The sequence below is a fragment of the Coffea eugenioides genome, chromosome 2 (assembly GCF_003713205.1).
Source record: "Coffea eugenioides isolate CCC68of chromosome 2, Ceug_1.0, whole genome shotgun sequence".
Taxonomy (NCBI): domain Eukaryota; kingdom Viridiplantae; phylum Streptophyta; class Magnoliopsida; order Gentianales; family Rubiaceae; genus Coffea; species Coffea eugenioides.
Window position 1 is genome coordinate 14137005 of NC_040036.1, and position 17294 is coordinate 14154298.

The 17294-nt window shown below is 36.6% G+C and overlaps 3 protein-coding genes across 4 annotated transcripts; 1 reads left to right on the forward strand and 2 right to left on the reverse strand.

The window, feature by feature from the left end:
* Positions 1-743: 743 nt before the first annotated feature.
* On the reverse strand, positions 744-1354 carry LOC113763649 (homeobox-leucine zipper protein HAT22-like). Its single transcript, XM_027307528.1, is given in 3 exon segments — positions 744-918; positions 920-1055; positions 1201-1354. Coding segments are annotated over 3 exon segments (381 nt in total). The 5' UTR covers positions 1296-1354; the 3' UTR covers positions 744-768.
* Positions 1355-4960: 3606 nt separating this feature from the next.
* On the forward strand, positions 4961-12074 carry LOC113762790 (protein IQ-DOMAIN 1). Of its 2 annotated transcripts, XM_027306386.1 has the most exons (6): positions 4961-5100; positions 7279-7377; positions 8257-8421; positions 9649-9876; positions 11177-11290; positions 11377-12074. In XM_027306386.1, exons 2-6 carry the CDS (start codon positions 7303-7305, stop codon positions 11710-11712), a joined length of 918 nt encoding a protein of 305 aa, XP_027162187.1. In that variant the 5' UTR covers positions 4961-5100; positions 7279-7302; the 3' UTR covers positions 11713-12074. The 2 variants fall into 2 exon arrangements, with proteins under 2 accessions (XP_027162187.1, XP_027162188.1); XM_027306387.1 differs by lacking the exon at positions 8257-8421.
* Positions 12075-15108: 3034 nt separating this feature from the next.
* LOC113757022 (transcription factor TCP10-like) lies at positions 15109-16155 on the reverse strand. The gene has a single exon (XM_027300440.1). The coding sequence runs from the start codon at positions 16153-16155 to the stop codon at positions 15109-15111; it is 1047 nt and encodes a 348-aa protein (XP_027156241.1).
* Between the last annotated feature and the right edge of the window lie 1139 nt (positions 16156-17294).

The window sequence follows — 17294 nt, forward strand, 5'->3', positions numbered from 1 at the left end:
CCAATAATTCAACCTAAATAACAAGTCAAATAGTGCAAAGTGCAATAATGCTTTGTAACCTACTTTCTCCATTGCAAGCTGCATCATACCATCATTGTTAGCACACATCGATTATTTTTAAATATCATGTGGTGATGTAGACTTCTTTTAAGAATTTTTCATGAAAGATCCGAACCACCTCATGCTCTTCAAATATTTTCATTGTGGTTGACTTTTTTTTATAAGCTCTTTTTTAAGGTTAAACTAAAATTGCTATTATAAAATTCGGGAAAAATGCATTTTTCATCCTCAAAGTTTGGGTTCTTGACCAATTTCACCTCAAAGTTTCACCAAAAACACATTTCATCCTCAAAGATCCGTAATTTTGTCAAATTAAGGACAATTGACGGAAATTTGCATGTGAGCCGTTAGAACCAACTTTAAACCCAACAAAAATGGGTAAAACTGAATGGAGCCATTTTTTTAATGGAACAATAATTTGCAACGGACAAAAACCAACATTCTTTTCCTTCTTCCCTCTCCTTCATTATGATCCACACACACCGCACTATCCTTCCTTCCTTCCTCTCTTTGCTCTTTCTCTCTCAGAGAGTGAGAGAGAGGGAAGGGGAAATGAGTTTTAGGGATTTTTCCGTTCTTTTCTTTCTCCGCACCTATCTCACCCCTGTCGTTCATGCCTCACGCCTCACGCCTAATGACCCACGACCCTTTCAGTACCCTCATGCCTAATGCTTACGCTATTATCTCTTTCGCTACATTAAAAGCTAGCTAACAAGCTGCAGATGGATTGGTCAAGGAATTAAAGAAGTGTGGTTTTGGGGCCATGGAAAATGGGCTCTTACTGGAAGAGTTTTCACCAACTCTGCCGACCCTTTCACAAGAAGGGCACATGGTCAGTGTAGCCATTGGCAATTGCATGCATGTACAAGGGCTGCGCTAGTTTTAGCGCTTTCAGTTCTTGTAGCTCCTTCTCCAGCCTCTTGTTCTCGTCCGTCAGCGTCTCGTAGCATTTCTTCAAGAACTCGCAGTCTACTTCCGTTTGCTTAAGCTTCATCCTGCGTATAGCCAAGAAAAAAGCCCCCCTCCATTATTTCAAATAGACAAAATTTATGCATATCTCAAAAAACTGGCTCGCACGATCGATTCTGTTTTTCCTCAACATTGTTAATCTTCGGGAATGAGGGATGAAGAAGCAAGTACCTGGCTCTTCTGTTCTGAAACCACACCTCAACTTGTCGAGGCCTTAAATTCAGTTCCCTCGCCAAATCTTGCTTTTGCTTCTGCAAAATCAGCATATATGTATGTATATACACACGATTTAATTTGCCCTGTGAAATGATTGTTCAAATGTTAAAAAAAAAGAGAGCAAGGAATGTTATACTATTACGTGTGAAAATAAATCAACTAGCTAGCCACAGAGAGAGAAAGAGAGAGAGAGAGATGTTATCGGATTGAGAGTGCTATGCTGCTTGAAGCTCTCTTCCAAAAGAGCAGACTGAGCTTTTGTGAGGCAAAGCTTCTTCCTTCCATTAGAACCATCATCATCTTCGTCACTTACTCTTGAGGAAACTGTCTCGATCTCCACCTCTTCGCTGCTACCGAGCTCTCTCTCCCTCTTCACGCTATTGTTGGAAAAGGATGACGCAGCACTATCTTGACGATGCAAGTCAGCAGCAGAAAGTGGAGGCTCATTATTGGAGGCCTTATTAGCAGAGTGACTGAGAGGAAGAAGGAAACATTTGTCTATAGTTGCAGCAGAGTTTGACATCCATTCATTCATATCGTCAACAGATTTCGCGACCTTAAAGATTTTGTCATCAGATTTGACTCCCATTGCTGTCACAGACGCGTTTACAAGCCTTAAAGAATCCTTGAACAAGACATTGCAATCTTTCAAAGCTGTCAAAGTTCTTGAATCTTCGACCTCAGAGATTGCCTTTTCATTAGCTGAAATCAAGTCCTCTAGTTGATTGATAGCAGCACGGAGAGAGAGGGTGAAAATTCTTGATGGGGTGGTCTTGATCTCGCCTAAATCGGTGGAGAAATTCATGCGGAGGCACCATATAGAGTCAAAACATGAGGTTGGTTTTGGAGTCAGATTGCAGATGGCACGAATTGCTCTATCTGGAGTTGAAGCGGAGAGTAACTCAGACTCTTTTTCTTGTATGAGAGCTATGGAAACTGTGATGATTGAACCGATGATAACCGTGAATAAGATGATGAAAAAGACGTAGCTCCTTATCTTCCTTTTCTGTCTCGAAGCTTGATCTTCCATCAGCTGCCTATCCTTATTGGTGACTGAGTTCATATTTGATTTCCACACTTTCTTATGGGATTTGTTTGAGAATAAGGAGATGATTCTTGTCGAGTGGGGATATGGACTGGAAAAGATATAGTAGCTGCTTGATTATCTTCCAAACAGACAAGTATAGATACTGTTCAAGTTTTGTGGAAATAGTCAAGTCAATTCTGGCCTCATCTATTATAAGTCTCTGAGCCAATGAAACAAGAAGTCAAACTTTGGGAAATTTTTAACCACGATCTAAGACCAACATGCAAGTAATTATGAAAGTGGCTCCATTCTATTTGACCCGTTTTTGGTTGAGTATAGAGTTGGATTTGACAGACCGTGCTTCTCACATGCAAAGTTCCGTTCAAATTAAATAGTTGTCCTTAATTTTCCGTCAATTGTCCTTGATTGACCAAAATTGCAGATCTTTGAGGATGAAATGTGTTTTGGGTGAAACTTTGAGGTGATATTGGTCAAGAACCCAAACTTTGAGGATGAAAAGTGCATTTTTCCCTATAAAATTCTATCGTACGTGATTTTGACCTCATACATGGGTGAACCTTGCAAATTTCCAATATTACATGTTTTTGGTATTTTGGAGCCAATAATTGATCCGTAATCTAGAAAGGCAAAAACTTGGTAGATCTGGTCTTGTAAACCTAGCAGTTCAAAATTTGCCACTTTTGATTTATTTATTGTTTTGCAAATCATGTTAGCCAAACGAACTGTTACTCGCACGTAGGGAAAATCCTCGATCACTCAAATCTGAATGAGCAAAGTTTGACCCCAGATCAATTTAGAGTTTTTTTTAACGGGTGTCCGTTATTACACCTAAATCGCATATCTAATCTACTATATAAATTCACACACTAACAATTATTACCTTATCTTGCATCTATATGCTTTTCCTAATTAAAATTACTTTTCCAACATAAGAACACCTAAAATCCCCTTAACAGTACTCAGTATATTATAATGACCCGTTAGACAGTCCCATTAGTCTATTGCCTGTCACAATATTATTTCAGCTATCATTAGTCAGCAATTATTTTAGATAAGCTTAAAGCCTTGGCACTATAATTATTGTTTTGCAGACAGCAATCAGGGAAGAGCCACATTAGTTTTCCTTGTTTGGTCCAATCTGAAACTTTATTATCCACCAAATTATAAATGCTCAACCACCCTGAAAGTTTGAAACCATCAGCCTAAAAACTTAACCACCTGAATTATTGAAGATTCCATACAGATATACCATATTTCTAATGTCAAGGAAAAACGTTCGAACATTCTTGAATTGGATCTAACTTTAATTATTTGTCTGCCTTTCCATAAACCACTGTGGCTCTTATATCCATAGTTGCATCATTAGAAACTTTCTAAAACAACTTAAGGACATTAATTTTGCAAATTTATCTTTTCGATTCTCTAAATCTCGTTCATAGCAAATATCCAGAAGACATCTTTACCATATTGGTTTGTCAACTCAAATTTAAGGACATTTTAAATAAATTTTGCAAAAACTTTCAAATTTAGCAAATTTTGTCAATTCAAACTTTGCAAATTAAAGGACATTTTAAATAAATTGTCAATTCAAAGAGTATTTGCCATATTGATTTGTGGTAAGCACTAGAAGCATCAAATCATTGTGGTAAGCAGTAGAAGCATCAAATCATTGGTGTGCCAACTATTTGCTTGAATTGTATAAACAAGACGACTCAAATGAAACAAAGTGCAATTAACTCCTGCAAATTGCTTTATCTTTTGTACTTACATGCAAATGATATAATTAAACCAGACATTAGCAGGTTGATTTTTCCAATACAATCTTTTGGTTTGAGGAAATCCCAAAACCTTTCATTATTGTTGACTTGCAATCAAGGAATAATCTCTTTTACGGTAACCCAAAAGTTGATTTTGTAATGTGGTTTAATTTAACGCCTTCCAATGTAAAATAGTGTCGGCACTGTTATAATCTAATAATAATAACACAATTTGAAGAACTAATTATTTTTCAGATGTAGGGTCTAAGAAAAGCCAAAGAAAAGGTCTATCCATCACAATCAAATTAAAATGGTTGGTACTTGTGTCACTGTAGTCAAACTTTAATTAGCAAAATACAGGCCTGGATTTGTATTGGAATGGTGGTTAAGCCCTTTTGATTGAGGAAAGAGAAGATAATTTAGTACCAAGTTGAGAGAGAGAAAATTCTTTTGGGAAAAAGGTTAGATGGAAATTATATTTTCTGAATAATAAGAAATTTTTTTCCCAAATAGCCATGTCCAAAAACCCTTCAGAAGTTTTTGTTTAACAAATTTCTTCTCGTATTTCTTATTGATCAATAGTACTTCGTCTTTTTAGTTTTTTTACACCATCCCCAATCTAACCAATATTTGCCACCATTGACTTTTTTTCATCAAGTTGCTAGTTTTCATAAAAAAATTTTCTGTACAAATTTTGATTTTTTGCATATAAAAATATAGGAGTATTCTATATTGAGAAAAAAAATTAAAATAACCCACAAAATTTTTTTTTTTTTTTTCATCTTTCTTACCAAGAAACAAGTTGGGCCGGGAAGTAGGTGATGGGCTAGCTCCAAATACCCACACAAAATACTACCCCAGATGCCAACCTTTTGTTCTCTCTTTCTTTCGTCCAGTATTTCTTCTCTTTCACTCATACCAGTCTATAGTATACTCTGCCTGAACTGCCATTACTGAGAAATATCTCATCATTGTCCACTTTGATTGACTTTCCTTAGTTTCCTTCACATTTGAGAAATACCCATTTGCCTGAAGAGAAAAGGCACAGAGGTATGTTATTGAAAATGCCCAAATTCTGTTTGATACAGTTTATCGAGTCCCTGCTTTGTATTTATGATTTTGCATATCTTTAGCTGGTTTTATCGTGTTTTGGAATCTGGGATTTGGCGTTTGAAGAGTAAAAGATGGATCTTTTCGTTAGTTGTAGAAGAGTCTAACTTGGGTTTAAGCAAATTGTGTCATTGGCTTGTAATTTTCCGTATGTACTTGGCTTAAGATTTGATTCTCTGAAGTTCAATCAGGATTATGATCCTTTGTGTCTAGTCGATCACGTTGACTCTTCTTCTTTATGACTAATGGAAAATGTTATGCTAGATTTTGTATGTTAAACTCCCACGATGAATGTATGGAAGGATTTCTGAAGTGATTCTGCTTCTTTGATGTCCAGAGGAATTTTTTTCCTAAGACCTGACATTACAAACTACTTTGCATCCTAGCCAGGTCATAATGAAGAAAGGAGTTTATTTATTGGTTTACATTTGTGCAAATATTTCAATGATAGAAAGTTTATATGCAATAATAGATTCTGTAATGGTTAGATTTGAACAAACCATCTCAGAACTTAGTTTCTAGGCATCTAGAAGCTCCAGTGTCGCATTTTTATTGTTTTCCATAGAACAGGTATGTTGGATTATTTCTGTCATCAAGATTGTTTCTTCTTCCATACCCTGGTACTTAATCTTCATTAACAAACTACTGAGATGCTTCCATGACTTAGGTGATACTATACAAAAGTTTTTTTTTTTTTTTTTTTATTTCTTCAGGCTTTGAACTTTTGATTTTGGAATCCTGAACTGTTGCGGAAGCTTGCAATTAACAAGGGCTCTTGGTATTTGTTGATGTCATTGAAATATTATACTTTTTAATATAGAGAAACCGAAGTCCTTTTATCTTTTTCACCTGTGCCAACTTCAGTCTTTGACACACAGAGAAACGTAGAGTTGAATATACAGAGATATGTCAGACTTGGAAATAATCATGACATTTTTTACCCATTGCCACATATCCAGAAACATGTTATTCAAGAAGAAATAGCTCAGTTTTTGTAAAAGCTGCACCTGTTTATGAGTTGTAAATGATAGCCTTTTTTACAGTTGATTTCCTTCTTCAGTTGAATATAGAAAAATCCATTACTTTTAGGAGTCATTTTCTTCAAATCAGTGTTCTTTAACGAATTAGTAGAAATCATTTTAATTGTCAAACCCAAGAAAACTTTCCCATGGTAACTTGTTTGAGCAATTTACGTCTTTGCTAACTTTTCTGTTTCTACTGTTGTATTTTTAAGGTAATGCCCTTTTTTTGGGTAATGGTCACTTGAGGTTATAAGCTTTTTACATTAATGCAAATATGAAATTAGGAAATATGGTTGAGCAGATGCTGCCAGGAAACTCAATAAATTGACACATTCTTTTCCGCTGATGTGTAACAGGAATTCCATTTCAAAAAGAGAATCCATTAGCACCAAAATTTCATTTATATTCGTTTTGGTTGCATAACTTACTCGCAAATTACTTTCTTTCCTTTGATGACACACAAGAAGATTATCTTTTGGAAGTGGATGTGAATGTTATATAGCTTTCTTGCATGAGTGCATGCTACCTGTAATTGAATTAGAGAAAATTTACTTCAGCAGCATAACCATGAGAGTTCTCAAAAATGAAACTTATACAAATGTAGGTCCCAGTGCAACTTTTCTTCACAATCAGTTAGACTATTCGACACAAAACCAATTTACCTTCATAAATACTCAAAACTTCCGTTCTTACTTATCACTATAAGATTCATTTTCTGATGACAATTCCTAATGGTTGTTGTTCTTGTTTGTTAAATTTTGAAATATTCGGTAAGGAAATAAGATGTCCTTACAGTGTTATGTAGAGAGTTTGTTCACATAAGTTTTTGCTTCGCAATCGCTTTCCTTTTATGACTATGTTGTGTATCCTGAATGATTTTAACTTGGCCCTTCCATTTATCATTGAAGCCTAAACTTCTGCGAAGTTTTATCCCACTAAAACTTGTGCTTTTAGCCAAAAGAAGTCAAAAGGAGAACTTCTAGAATTAAGATTTATAAACTGTGGAAGAGTGCATAAGTCTCATGTTAGTGTGAATGTTATCTTTCCTTGGCATCAGCTAGGTCCTCTTTTCATTTTCTTGTGCTGTACAATACAGGCCAACAGATAGCAAGCTACAGCAATGGGTTCTGGAGATTGGTTGAAGAATATAATCAGTAAAAAGAAAGTGAAAGACAAAAGATCCAAAAAACTGAAGGTATGGCACCACTATGACAAGAGTTGTATCAGCACCAGACCAGTTTATAGCCATTTCTTTTTCCTTTAATAGCTATCATAATGAAGAAATCTGGAATAACATGATGTATGATTGCAAAGATTCTCACTTAGTATATCATGGAAGATTGATTGGATGCTCCTAGAGATCCCCTATCATGAGATGCAAGCTCTTATCCTAGGGACTAGGCTGGCTTTTTTACTTGGTGCATTTGATAAAAGTATCGTTACCATGTATGAGCCTCATCTTGGAATCCTTTTAATAATCTTCTTCTCATCTATTACTTGTCACCTAGAAATTAATATTTCCTTGATATAAAATTGAAGCAGCATTCTGCAATTCAGCCCTGATATACATGCAATGGAATTTACTTCTCTACAGTTTCTCTAGTTCATGTGTTGGCTCTTTACTGAGCAGGCAACTACTTTTTCACTTCTGAATGCATCAATATTATGAATCAGTAGTATTTGAGTTTGTGTTCCAAAAACTTAAATTAGGAAACTTCATTGACATCATTTGGTGCTCATGGTTCTGAGATTTTGAGCACTTCTAGCATCATTATTTGGTTTCTGCAGAAGCTTGACTTCATGCATCCTTTGGAAAACTTTTATTTATCTACACCATTGATTCACTTTGGCTTATATTAGGTTTTACCCTTTTCTTTGAGTTTGTATTGGGTGTGTATTTGGAAGTTTTTGATAGAGGGTGAGGAGGACGCTACATCATTAGAGGCATAATACAAGCATTAGGCTATCGCCTCATATTTTGTATATGATTTTTGGTCTAAAATTTCACTCTTTTGCCTTGGCATAGCACGAGGAATTTCCCCTGTTGGTAATTTTTATTGACTGTCTCTACCAGGAACCGGCATCTAAAAAGTCAAAAGAGCAAGAAGGGGAATACCAAGCCATTAAAGAAACTTCTAGATTAGCAAATGATATTTCCATTAAGAATGAAAGGGTTCCTTGTATACCCACTGAGGATGTAGCAGCAATCAGGATTCAGACAGCATTCCGTGGATTCATGGTATCACTTGTGCTTATTGGTTCTGTTTTAAAGTGTTGCTAAATGTTGTGCACTTTGTTAGAAGTAGCTTGTTATTTGTCTAATGGGGTAACTCATGTGGCATAGTGTTCCTTGCCTTGTTTGAAAGCTCAATAATGACACAAGTAAATGAGAAAGAACCTTTTTTCTTAAAATAGAGTGAAAGAAGGGAAAATAGGGAACTCATTTAACGAGTAGCATTGCATCAGAAAAAGCTATTAAGCATGCAATTTTACTTCAGGTAATTTAAATTGTGATTCATTTTGTAACTTTGAGAGCAGATAGTTGACACCTCAAGTGTAAGCTTATACTAATGCATGTGACAATCAGTGTTCAGCTTGACCTTCTAGGTCCCATTAACGAAATAATCGGTCCTTAATGAGCCATGAAAATCAATTGTTACAATTTTTTTTTTTGTTGGTATACAAGAGTAAATTTTCTGGTTCAACATTGCTCTGACTGTAACCATTGTTAGTTCAGTGACTGCAAGAACTAAGAAATTTTTCCTTTGACCAACGGGGAAGAGGGGAATAGGAAGTAAAAATGGAATCCTCATTAGTCAGGTGGCAGCGTAAAATTCTGAAATGGAATGGACTGTTATGTTTCTAACTGCACAGAAAAGCGGAAGTTTATTAGCAGTGTTATCTCAGCATCATTCATTTTGTGTTACTCAAGATTATGAAGCAGGCAACTGAAATGTGCATGCCTGCATGTGGCTTTTGACCCAGTAGCATCATGAGACAGTTACCTTTATTACAAAATATATTGTTCCTCCTGGTTTCAGCTTATAATAGTTCAGCCCTCCCAGTTACTAAGAAAATGATGTTCCCTGTCATTTCAGCTTCTATCATCTCTCCAATGTGGGTTATAATTTCAGTTTATGAGATATCAACCTTACTGTTGCTAAGAAATGATCTTCCTGCTCATTCTAGCTTTAGAATACAGTAATTTATATCAAACAAATAGTTCAGTTTAAATTGCAAGTGTTGAACTATGTTACATATCATGCCTTATAGAATTTAAAAGGACTGACACAAGGAATTCATGTTAAGCATATAGGCTATCTTAGGTTTGAATAATGCATTAAGAAGACAAAATTGGCTCTTCTCTATGCAGATATTCTCGTTGGCATTACTATTTGTCTAAAATATTCAAGCTCATTTAGATGTTTAATCTCCGTGTTCAACAAGGGATATTTTCTTGTTATAGGCAAGGAAAAAGTTCCGTTATTCGAAAGGCGTACTAAGGTTGCAGGCTTTGTTACAAGGTCACTCTGTCAAAAAGCAAGCATCATCTACGTTAAGCTACCTACATTCCTGGAGCAAAATGCAGGCACATATTAGAGCTCGCCGAATTTGTATGGTGACTGAAGGTCGCCTCAGGCAGAAGAAGTTGGAGAATCAATTAAAGCTTGAGGCAAAGCTTCATGACCTAGAGGTAAGATTGTTTATCCTTCGTTTTGTCTTTTTCTGTATCCTCCGCTGTAAGGAATAACCACTCTGGGCCTATTTGATAACTCTATTTAATGCTGAAAATTAATTTATTTAGAACTTGTTGAGTTCAGCATGTTTGATAACAAAAAGCCTTACCACTTAAAACATTAAGCATTGCTTAATTTGTATTCAAAATTTTAAGTGAAAATGTTTTTACTGAATTTGTTGAACTGACCGCACATGTTATTCATTTCAGACACAACACATATTGTCCCTCTAACACGCACAAACACACTGCTCCCACACACAGTAGATATTTTTTATCTTTCTCTTAACACACACACTCTCACACAAAAATACACACGCTTAAATACCACCTCTCAATTATTTCATTATATTCTCTTACATACACCCTTCTCTCCCAATACAGAAATAAAAAATTGTTTTTTAAAGATAAGATTATCATATTGTGTGATATTTCAATTCACTGCTGGAATTCAGTTAGTTATCAAACAGATATAACTTTATCAATTCAGCAACTTAATACTTCCAGCCCTCAATTTTAGATTTCAGAATTCAGAATTTGGACTTCAGTTTTATCAAATGGGGCCTAAGTAACTATTGTCTATTGTTTTCAGTGGTTTCTTAGTGTGACAAGACTTGAGAGAGTTTTCAGTGTCTTAGGCAGAGCTCTATATGGTGGCTTACGAGTCTTAATAGTTGTATCTCACGAACAAGGGATGGGACTTGAATGGATATAATAGATCATAAATAGTAGTACTAATAATCAGAAAATAGATTAATTAATCTCATCAGGATTATGGTATCTATTTTATTTTGCTTCAGTCATATGAGGAGGTGGTTCTTTGATGCTTTTGGATTTTGTCATTCTTCCCACTATTTTATCTCGCAGTGCCTCAAATCTTGCAGAAAAATTATGATTTATCACGTAGAAATAAGGAAAAAGTGCATGTGTGGTGTTATATTTTAGGATTCTTAATATAAATGACTTGTAGTTTTCTGGTATCAACAAAATTCCAGCAAGTTCAAAGAATTGAGAGTTTCCTAAGTGCCAGAACTATATTTAAGTGATGCTGGACCAAAGCTGACGTAAATCAATTGATGATACATTATCCTACTCATTGCCTCTTATGCGTTTTAAGTATTCATAGCCATTTTTGGCATACTAACATCAACTTCAGGTGATTCTATCCTATAAATACGCCTTTCTGAAAAAAACTGGAATGTGATCTGTCTCAGATTCTCTCTCTCTTGCTCTCTCTAACAAAGTAAATGCATGACAGGTGGAGTGGAATGGTGGCTCTGAAACAATGGAAGAAGTCATGGCAAGGATACATCAGAGAGAAGAAGCTGCAGGCAAGCGAGAGCGAGCTATGGCATACGCTTTCTCTCATCAGGTAAGCCACGGCTACAAAATCAAGTGTTGCAACTTTAGTTGCAATAATGAAGCCAAAACTTACGATGAGTAGCTCATAATGTGCAGTGGAGGGCCAACACTAACCCAAATTTTGGATGGGGGAGCACTGAGCTTGGCAAAACCAACTGGGGCTGGAGCTGGATGGATCGCTGGATAGCTGCTAGGCCATGGGAATGCCGTGTTGCAGTTCAGTCAAGTCCAAAGAAATCAAATGGTAAGAAAACCGGCAAGACAGGGAAAAACATCAACACACCAACTACAAAAACGCCTGTTACAGTTAAAACAATTTCGCCTAACGGGAAGGGTGCTGTAAAAGCCCGAAGGTTGTCTTTCGAAGCGGCTGACAAGATAGTTACTCCAAAAGGGACCAGCAAAGCTGAAGAGGCAGGCATTACATCTTAGGAAAAATGATGGTATGCATTGAATGGAAGTTTAAATATGCAAAGCAATTCATTTAGTGATGTAAAGAAACGATGAGGAGGCTAGGCTAGGTCATCTGCTGGTTTCGTGGTTGCGTGCATTTGAGTTGTGAGAGGATTGAGATGGACCTGGTGATCATTCTTTCTTGTTTGCCTTTCTAATTTTTTTTTTCATGCAAGCATGTGTATATTTGGAGAACTAAATTATCATGAATTTTACTTGTACATAGATGAAGTTCTTTTCATCTTGTTTGAAAAATGAAATGGGGTTGGAGGCAGGTATGTGCTGTGATCAAACACTTGTACATTCTTTATCTGATTCTATTTGTAATATTGAGCTTTTTTGTGTGCTGTCGAAGCTTACATTAGCACTCACAATGTCAACAGTAGTAGTGCCTCGTTCCTCCGCTCATTGCCAATAGACTTCCATTTGTGAAGATGCTACAGAAAACCTCCTTACCCTGATACACTAACGCTAGTTTCTTCCAGCCTGTGGTCAAAGATATCGACTCCAGGCTCACCCGTATCTCAGAATTAAATTGCTGCACAGGGACATAGGATCTCAGAACTGAATCATATCGCTAGTTGCAGAACTGTAACATGTCACTAGTTCAAGAGCGCTAATTATGTAACGATATGTTTCTGCTTTTTCTTCAGTTGTGTTCCCAAAGCACCACCAAAACAGAAGAGAAAAAAGGGTGGTTTTTATGAGCTGCAGCTACAACTTTTTAATGATTCTCTTTAGCTGTAAAAGCAACTTAAGTGAAGCATGCATTAGTCAGTCAGCAAAGTTTTCAGAATAAAAGGTAACTCGCTGTTTTTGTATCCCTATGTCCTCCTTTAGTCTTTGCTCAATTCGTATAACTCTAAGAACATTGTCAAGCTGCCATGCCAACTGTATGTACAGATTTCTCCCTCTCTCTCTCTCTCTATCTGTCTCTCTCACAAACACACACACACGCACACTCATAGAGTTAGCTCTACAAGTACTTAATAATGAGTTAATTCTATTCAATGTCTCAATTAATGTACTATCTAGTTTTCCTAATATTTCATTGATATGATAATGTGACCATGTCCACATATTCGGGTTCACAAACAATAATGGTAGGTTGCAGTCACCTAATTTCGTCCTCAGCAGCACGAAATGCAATGAAAGTCTCCCATCAAATGTATGGTTAAGACTTGAGAATGAAGCAGCCATTTCATCTTTTCGTTATTAGGAAGAAGAAAAAAATTGGCATACAAGCTGTAAAAGGAAAACTAGAAAGCACGTGACTTGTAAAAAGAAAGAATTCAGAATAAAGAATGTTGGGAGCATTTTAAGGAAACAGGTTAACACTGCAGGTATCAAGAAGCCAAAACATGAATACTTGTGCGTACAATGACCTTTCCTTTACGTAAATGGGCACCTGCAGCATCTGTAAAGGGAAAATCATGGCTAGTAAAATATTTAATGTTGCAAGAACTTTTATCAAGAGTCTCTTTTCTTGCGAATTTGAAAGGCTAAAATTGCAGTTTGCCCTATTGTTTATTACTAAGTACCATTCACAGCTTCTGACATTTGCTTAAATGGAGTCAATAATTGCTTGCTCCTTAGTCCGCTTGCTGCTCATAATCTTGCCCACATTCCATCTCTCACATGGTTACCAATAGTTGCATCAGACTGCAGGGCTAGAACTAATTAAATTCCAAACAATTGGCATCATCTAAAATCAATTCTTTTTGCACTAAATTAGTCAGAGGAAACTTCAAAGAATTCAAGAAGATTTCGCAGCTCATCCAAAAAGTTAGTTCCTATGAACATGCTCTGCTTGGATCTTTTGTGTTCAATGCCCCCATATGCCACAGTGCTGCCCAACCATATGAGAAGACCGAATAGGAAATTAATTGTTTTTATGCAATAAACTTCTTTTCATCTCCAAAGGTGTCACATGGATAAAAATTATCTACACCTCGACATTCTAAATCCAGATATTATATAAATTCTAATACAGGTAGTACACGTTGATAATCCATCAAATGCATCAATGTAAGATAAACGGGCGTGAATTTAACCCGTCTAAAAGTTAATTAATAGATGAATTTAATAATTCTTTTTCAAATATGATGGACCGAAGTGGCATGAAGAATCAAATGTTCAATAATTTGGATTAAACTTTTTCTTCTTCTCATGCACTTCGGCCCCCAAATGCAGATCATTATCTATATGGACCGGTTTTTACACTACAAACACAAGTCTAGAGTAGAACTAAGCAAATAAGTAAATCTTTCTTGAAAACACAAATGTGTCTGTTTTATTACATTCCTATTCCTCTTTGTAGTTTCTTAAATTTCACTCCTCTTCTGCTAAAATAAATTTTTTAAAAAAAAAAAATTGATGTGTCTATTTTAATTTGTGTTTGGTAAACTAGAACCAGAAGCTATTCTCATAAATGTCTGATTCTTTATTCCTTCTCATGTCAACATGCATCAATTTTCTCACTTGGGATGCTCTATGGTAGGATTTTAACTTAAAAGAGGCTCCTACCGTCTATAGTTGAGGATTATCAATGAGAAATAGATGGAAGTACTTGTTTTTCTTGCGCTGTATTAAATACAGTGATATGGAGTGGTTGGACAGAATTCATCAATTATCAATTACTGCTTCACTTGCGATCACAATGAAAATCAGGTAACTGTGAACACCCTGTGTGCTACAGCTAGAATGTCATCGATGTCATTTAGGTTAAAGGTGATGGGATCCTTATTATTGTTGTTGTTAAGATACTTCAGAAAAGGAATTCCTGCTACTTGACGGCATTCAAGAAAGCAGTCCAAAATTTCAAATGGGATCAGAAATTGGCTCCGCTCAAAGTTACAGTAGAGTATATTACCATATCATTGGTCAATACCACTAGATGAATAGGAGTGGTAACATTTGCACCGCCCATTAAACATTTCTCTTCTCAAGAGGGACAGTTGAAATTTTGAATGCTAGAGCAATAGTGAAGATCATCAGCTGAGAGCCTTCTTTAATTCACTTGCCATGCTATTAAAACTGACAGCTAGGAGATGTTCGTATCCAAGAAAGAAAAGTGATGTAGCCAAGACAATCATGCATAGTGAATGCCAAATTTGCGTACTTTCTGAAAATGGGCAACAATTTTGAAAGTGAATGTTGGTGTATTACCAAACTTGAAACTAGTGAAGTGAAAGCAACAGATGCCAACCACTGACCTTTCAGCTGATAGCTACAGCTCTTCATAACAATTGCTATCAACACCCAAATTTAACAAAGGCACATTAGCAAATCAACTACAATAACATTAAAGAAATTATAGTAACATAATAAAACATACACCCACAAAGCACAAAAAAGATGAAACTTAGAAGATGATTAGTCTTGATAATGCAGAAGATTTGTAGGTGAAGATGGCTTGCTAGAAACTGGCTTTTGCTTCTCAGGGCCTGGAATTCTGGCTGCAGCAGAAAGTTCTGATAACCCACCATCACTGGAAAATCTAGCGCTTGAAAAACATAAATTTGGAAATTGGCTATCCAATGTTGGACCACGGATTGGAGAGAAGCTGGACTGAAGGGGTTCCCTGTGAAAAAGCAACTGATTCTGGTCAAAAGGTGATGGAAAATGTAGTGGCAGCTCAGAGTTGACTAGAGTCTCCTGAGATCCTTTTGCATTGCTAGAATTAGAATTCCAAGCCAAAATTCTTTGACATCTAGCCGTTTCTGAATTGATTTCACCTTGACAATGTGATGAGGAGGAGGGTGGTGGAATTAGACCCTGTTGACCACCAGAAAAAAGAAAAGAGAAATCTTGGACAGTGTGGAAAGACGGAGAAAGCCCTTGTGTTTGACTTTTATTGTTTCTTGAAGTACTAAGATCACCACCATGTGGGTAGCTATAGAAGCCAAGTGAGGATGTGGGTGGAATGACACCATTTTCCATGGAAAAGAAACTGAAATTGTTGATGGAGGTATCATCGTTATTCATATACTCTTGGCTGTCAATTCTACATGCAGATTCTGAGCAGTTAATTCTGCTCTCTTCTTGAACATCAAGGCCTTTTTCCGGTAGAGGATTTCTTGGTTGCATCAAAATGCTGCAACCATCAAGATTGGTTGTGGTAGCATAGCTAAAATCATGCTCAAGAGCATCAATAGCAGCTTTTGCCTCCTTCATTAGCCAATCAATGGCTTTACTGGGACGGTCATAGCCAAGCCGGTCTTGCACGTCATAGAACTCGATAGCAGTGTTTGGTGATAGTCTAACTCGTCTGTCCCTCGGACCTCTAGCAGTACCGACCTTGCTGTGCCGGTCCTTTCTTCCTGTGGATCGAAAAATGCGCCCACCAGGCATCTCTATACTATTTCCTTTTGCTCTTTTAGGCTTCAATCTTGTTGACCCTTGATTGGAAACGTCTTGCATTCTCCCTTTAAACTTTGCAGATTTGATGTGTCGGTGATTTGGATCCAATGTTTGGCCAGATGAAATCAGGTCTGGCCATTTTTCTTGGTGGATTGATGATTTTCCCACGCTTTTATCTGGCTGATGAAAATGCTGATTGTAGAAATGACTGTACTGATATCCTTTATCTTCATTGTTATTGTTCTCATCATCGTCTTCGTCTTCGGACGGATGAAGCTGATATTTTTGAGGATCCAGATTTGGAAGAAGTTTTCTGTTTACTTTGCTGTCCTAGTCTTCTGAACCCTTTTGGCCTGCAGGGGCTTTTGGCTTGTGAGTTCTTTGTCCAAGTATCAGAATCTGTCACCCTTGGGCCCTCAGGTGAACCACATATGTATATCAATAGTATTCAATCAAGATTTTTCCTTCCTGTACAGATTTTTAAACTTCCGTAAGAAAATGAAAAAAAAAACACAAGAAAGTAGTCCGGAAGCAAAAATGTAGCAAAAGAACTTTTGCTATCCAATCAAGTCTATTCAGAATGCAACAATTTCACATGTGCTAATTATTTCCAAAAAGATGAAAATAGTGCTAATCAAACCAAATTTTTAAGTAAGTTAAGCAATGATTAAAGTAGGGTCAAGCTTACTTGAAGAAGCAAAGCACAGATCAGGAGAAGTAACCATAAGAACTACAGCAGTGGAATTGCTATTCAGGATCAGGTGTGTGGAGTGGTGGCCTTTCCTTTGTGTGTGTTGTGTGTGTGTAACGTGTGTGTGTATATGTGTATATATACACACACACATACATATATATATACACATATGCTAGAGCTTTGCTGTAGCGAGTTTGAAGGAGTAGCAACAAACAAGCAGTACCATTAATTAAGTGCATGCATGCTGCCCCTGGTGGAATCGGGAAACAGTAATTGGTACTTTTTTCACAGATACACTTAAAGAGAGACAGATTAGTACTGTTTGCAAAATTAAGCACTGCATTCTGCATGGGCTTCTGTCTATGTATTAAAACAGATACAGGGTGCCAATTCATCTCATTTCTGATGGTTCAAATTCAACTTTTTCCTGCGACATATTTTGGCCTTTCAGCAACGTGTATATTTTGCAGCATGCAAAGAAACAAGACAAATTCTTGTCACATCA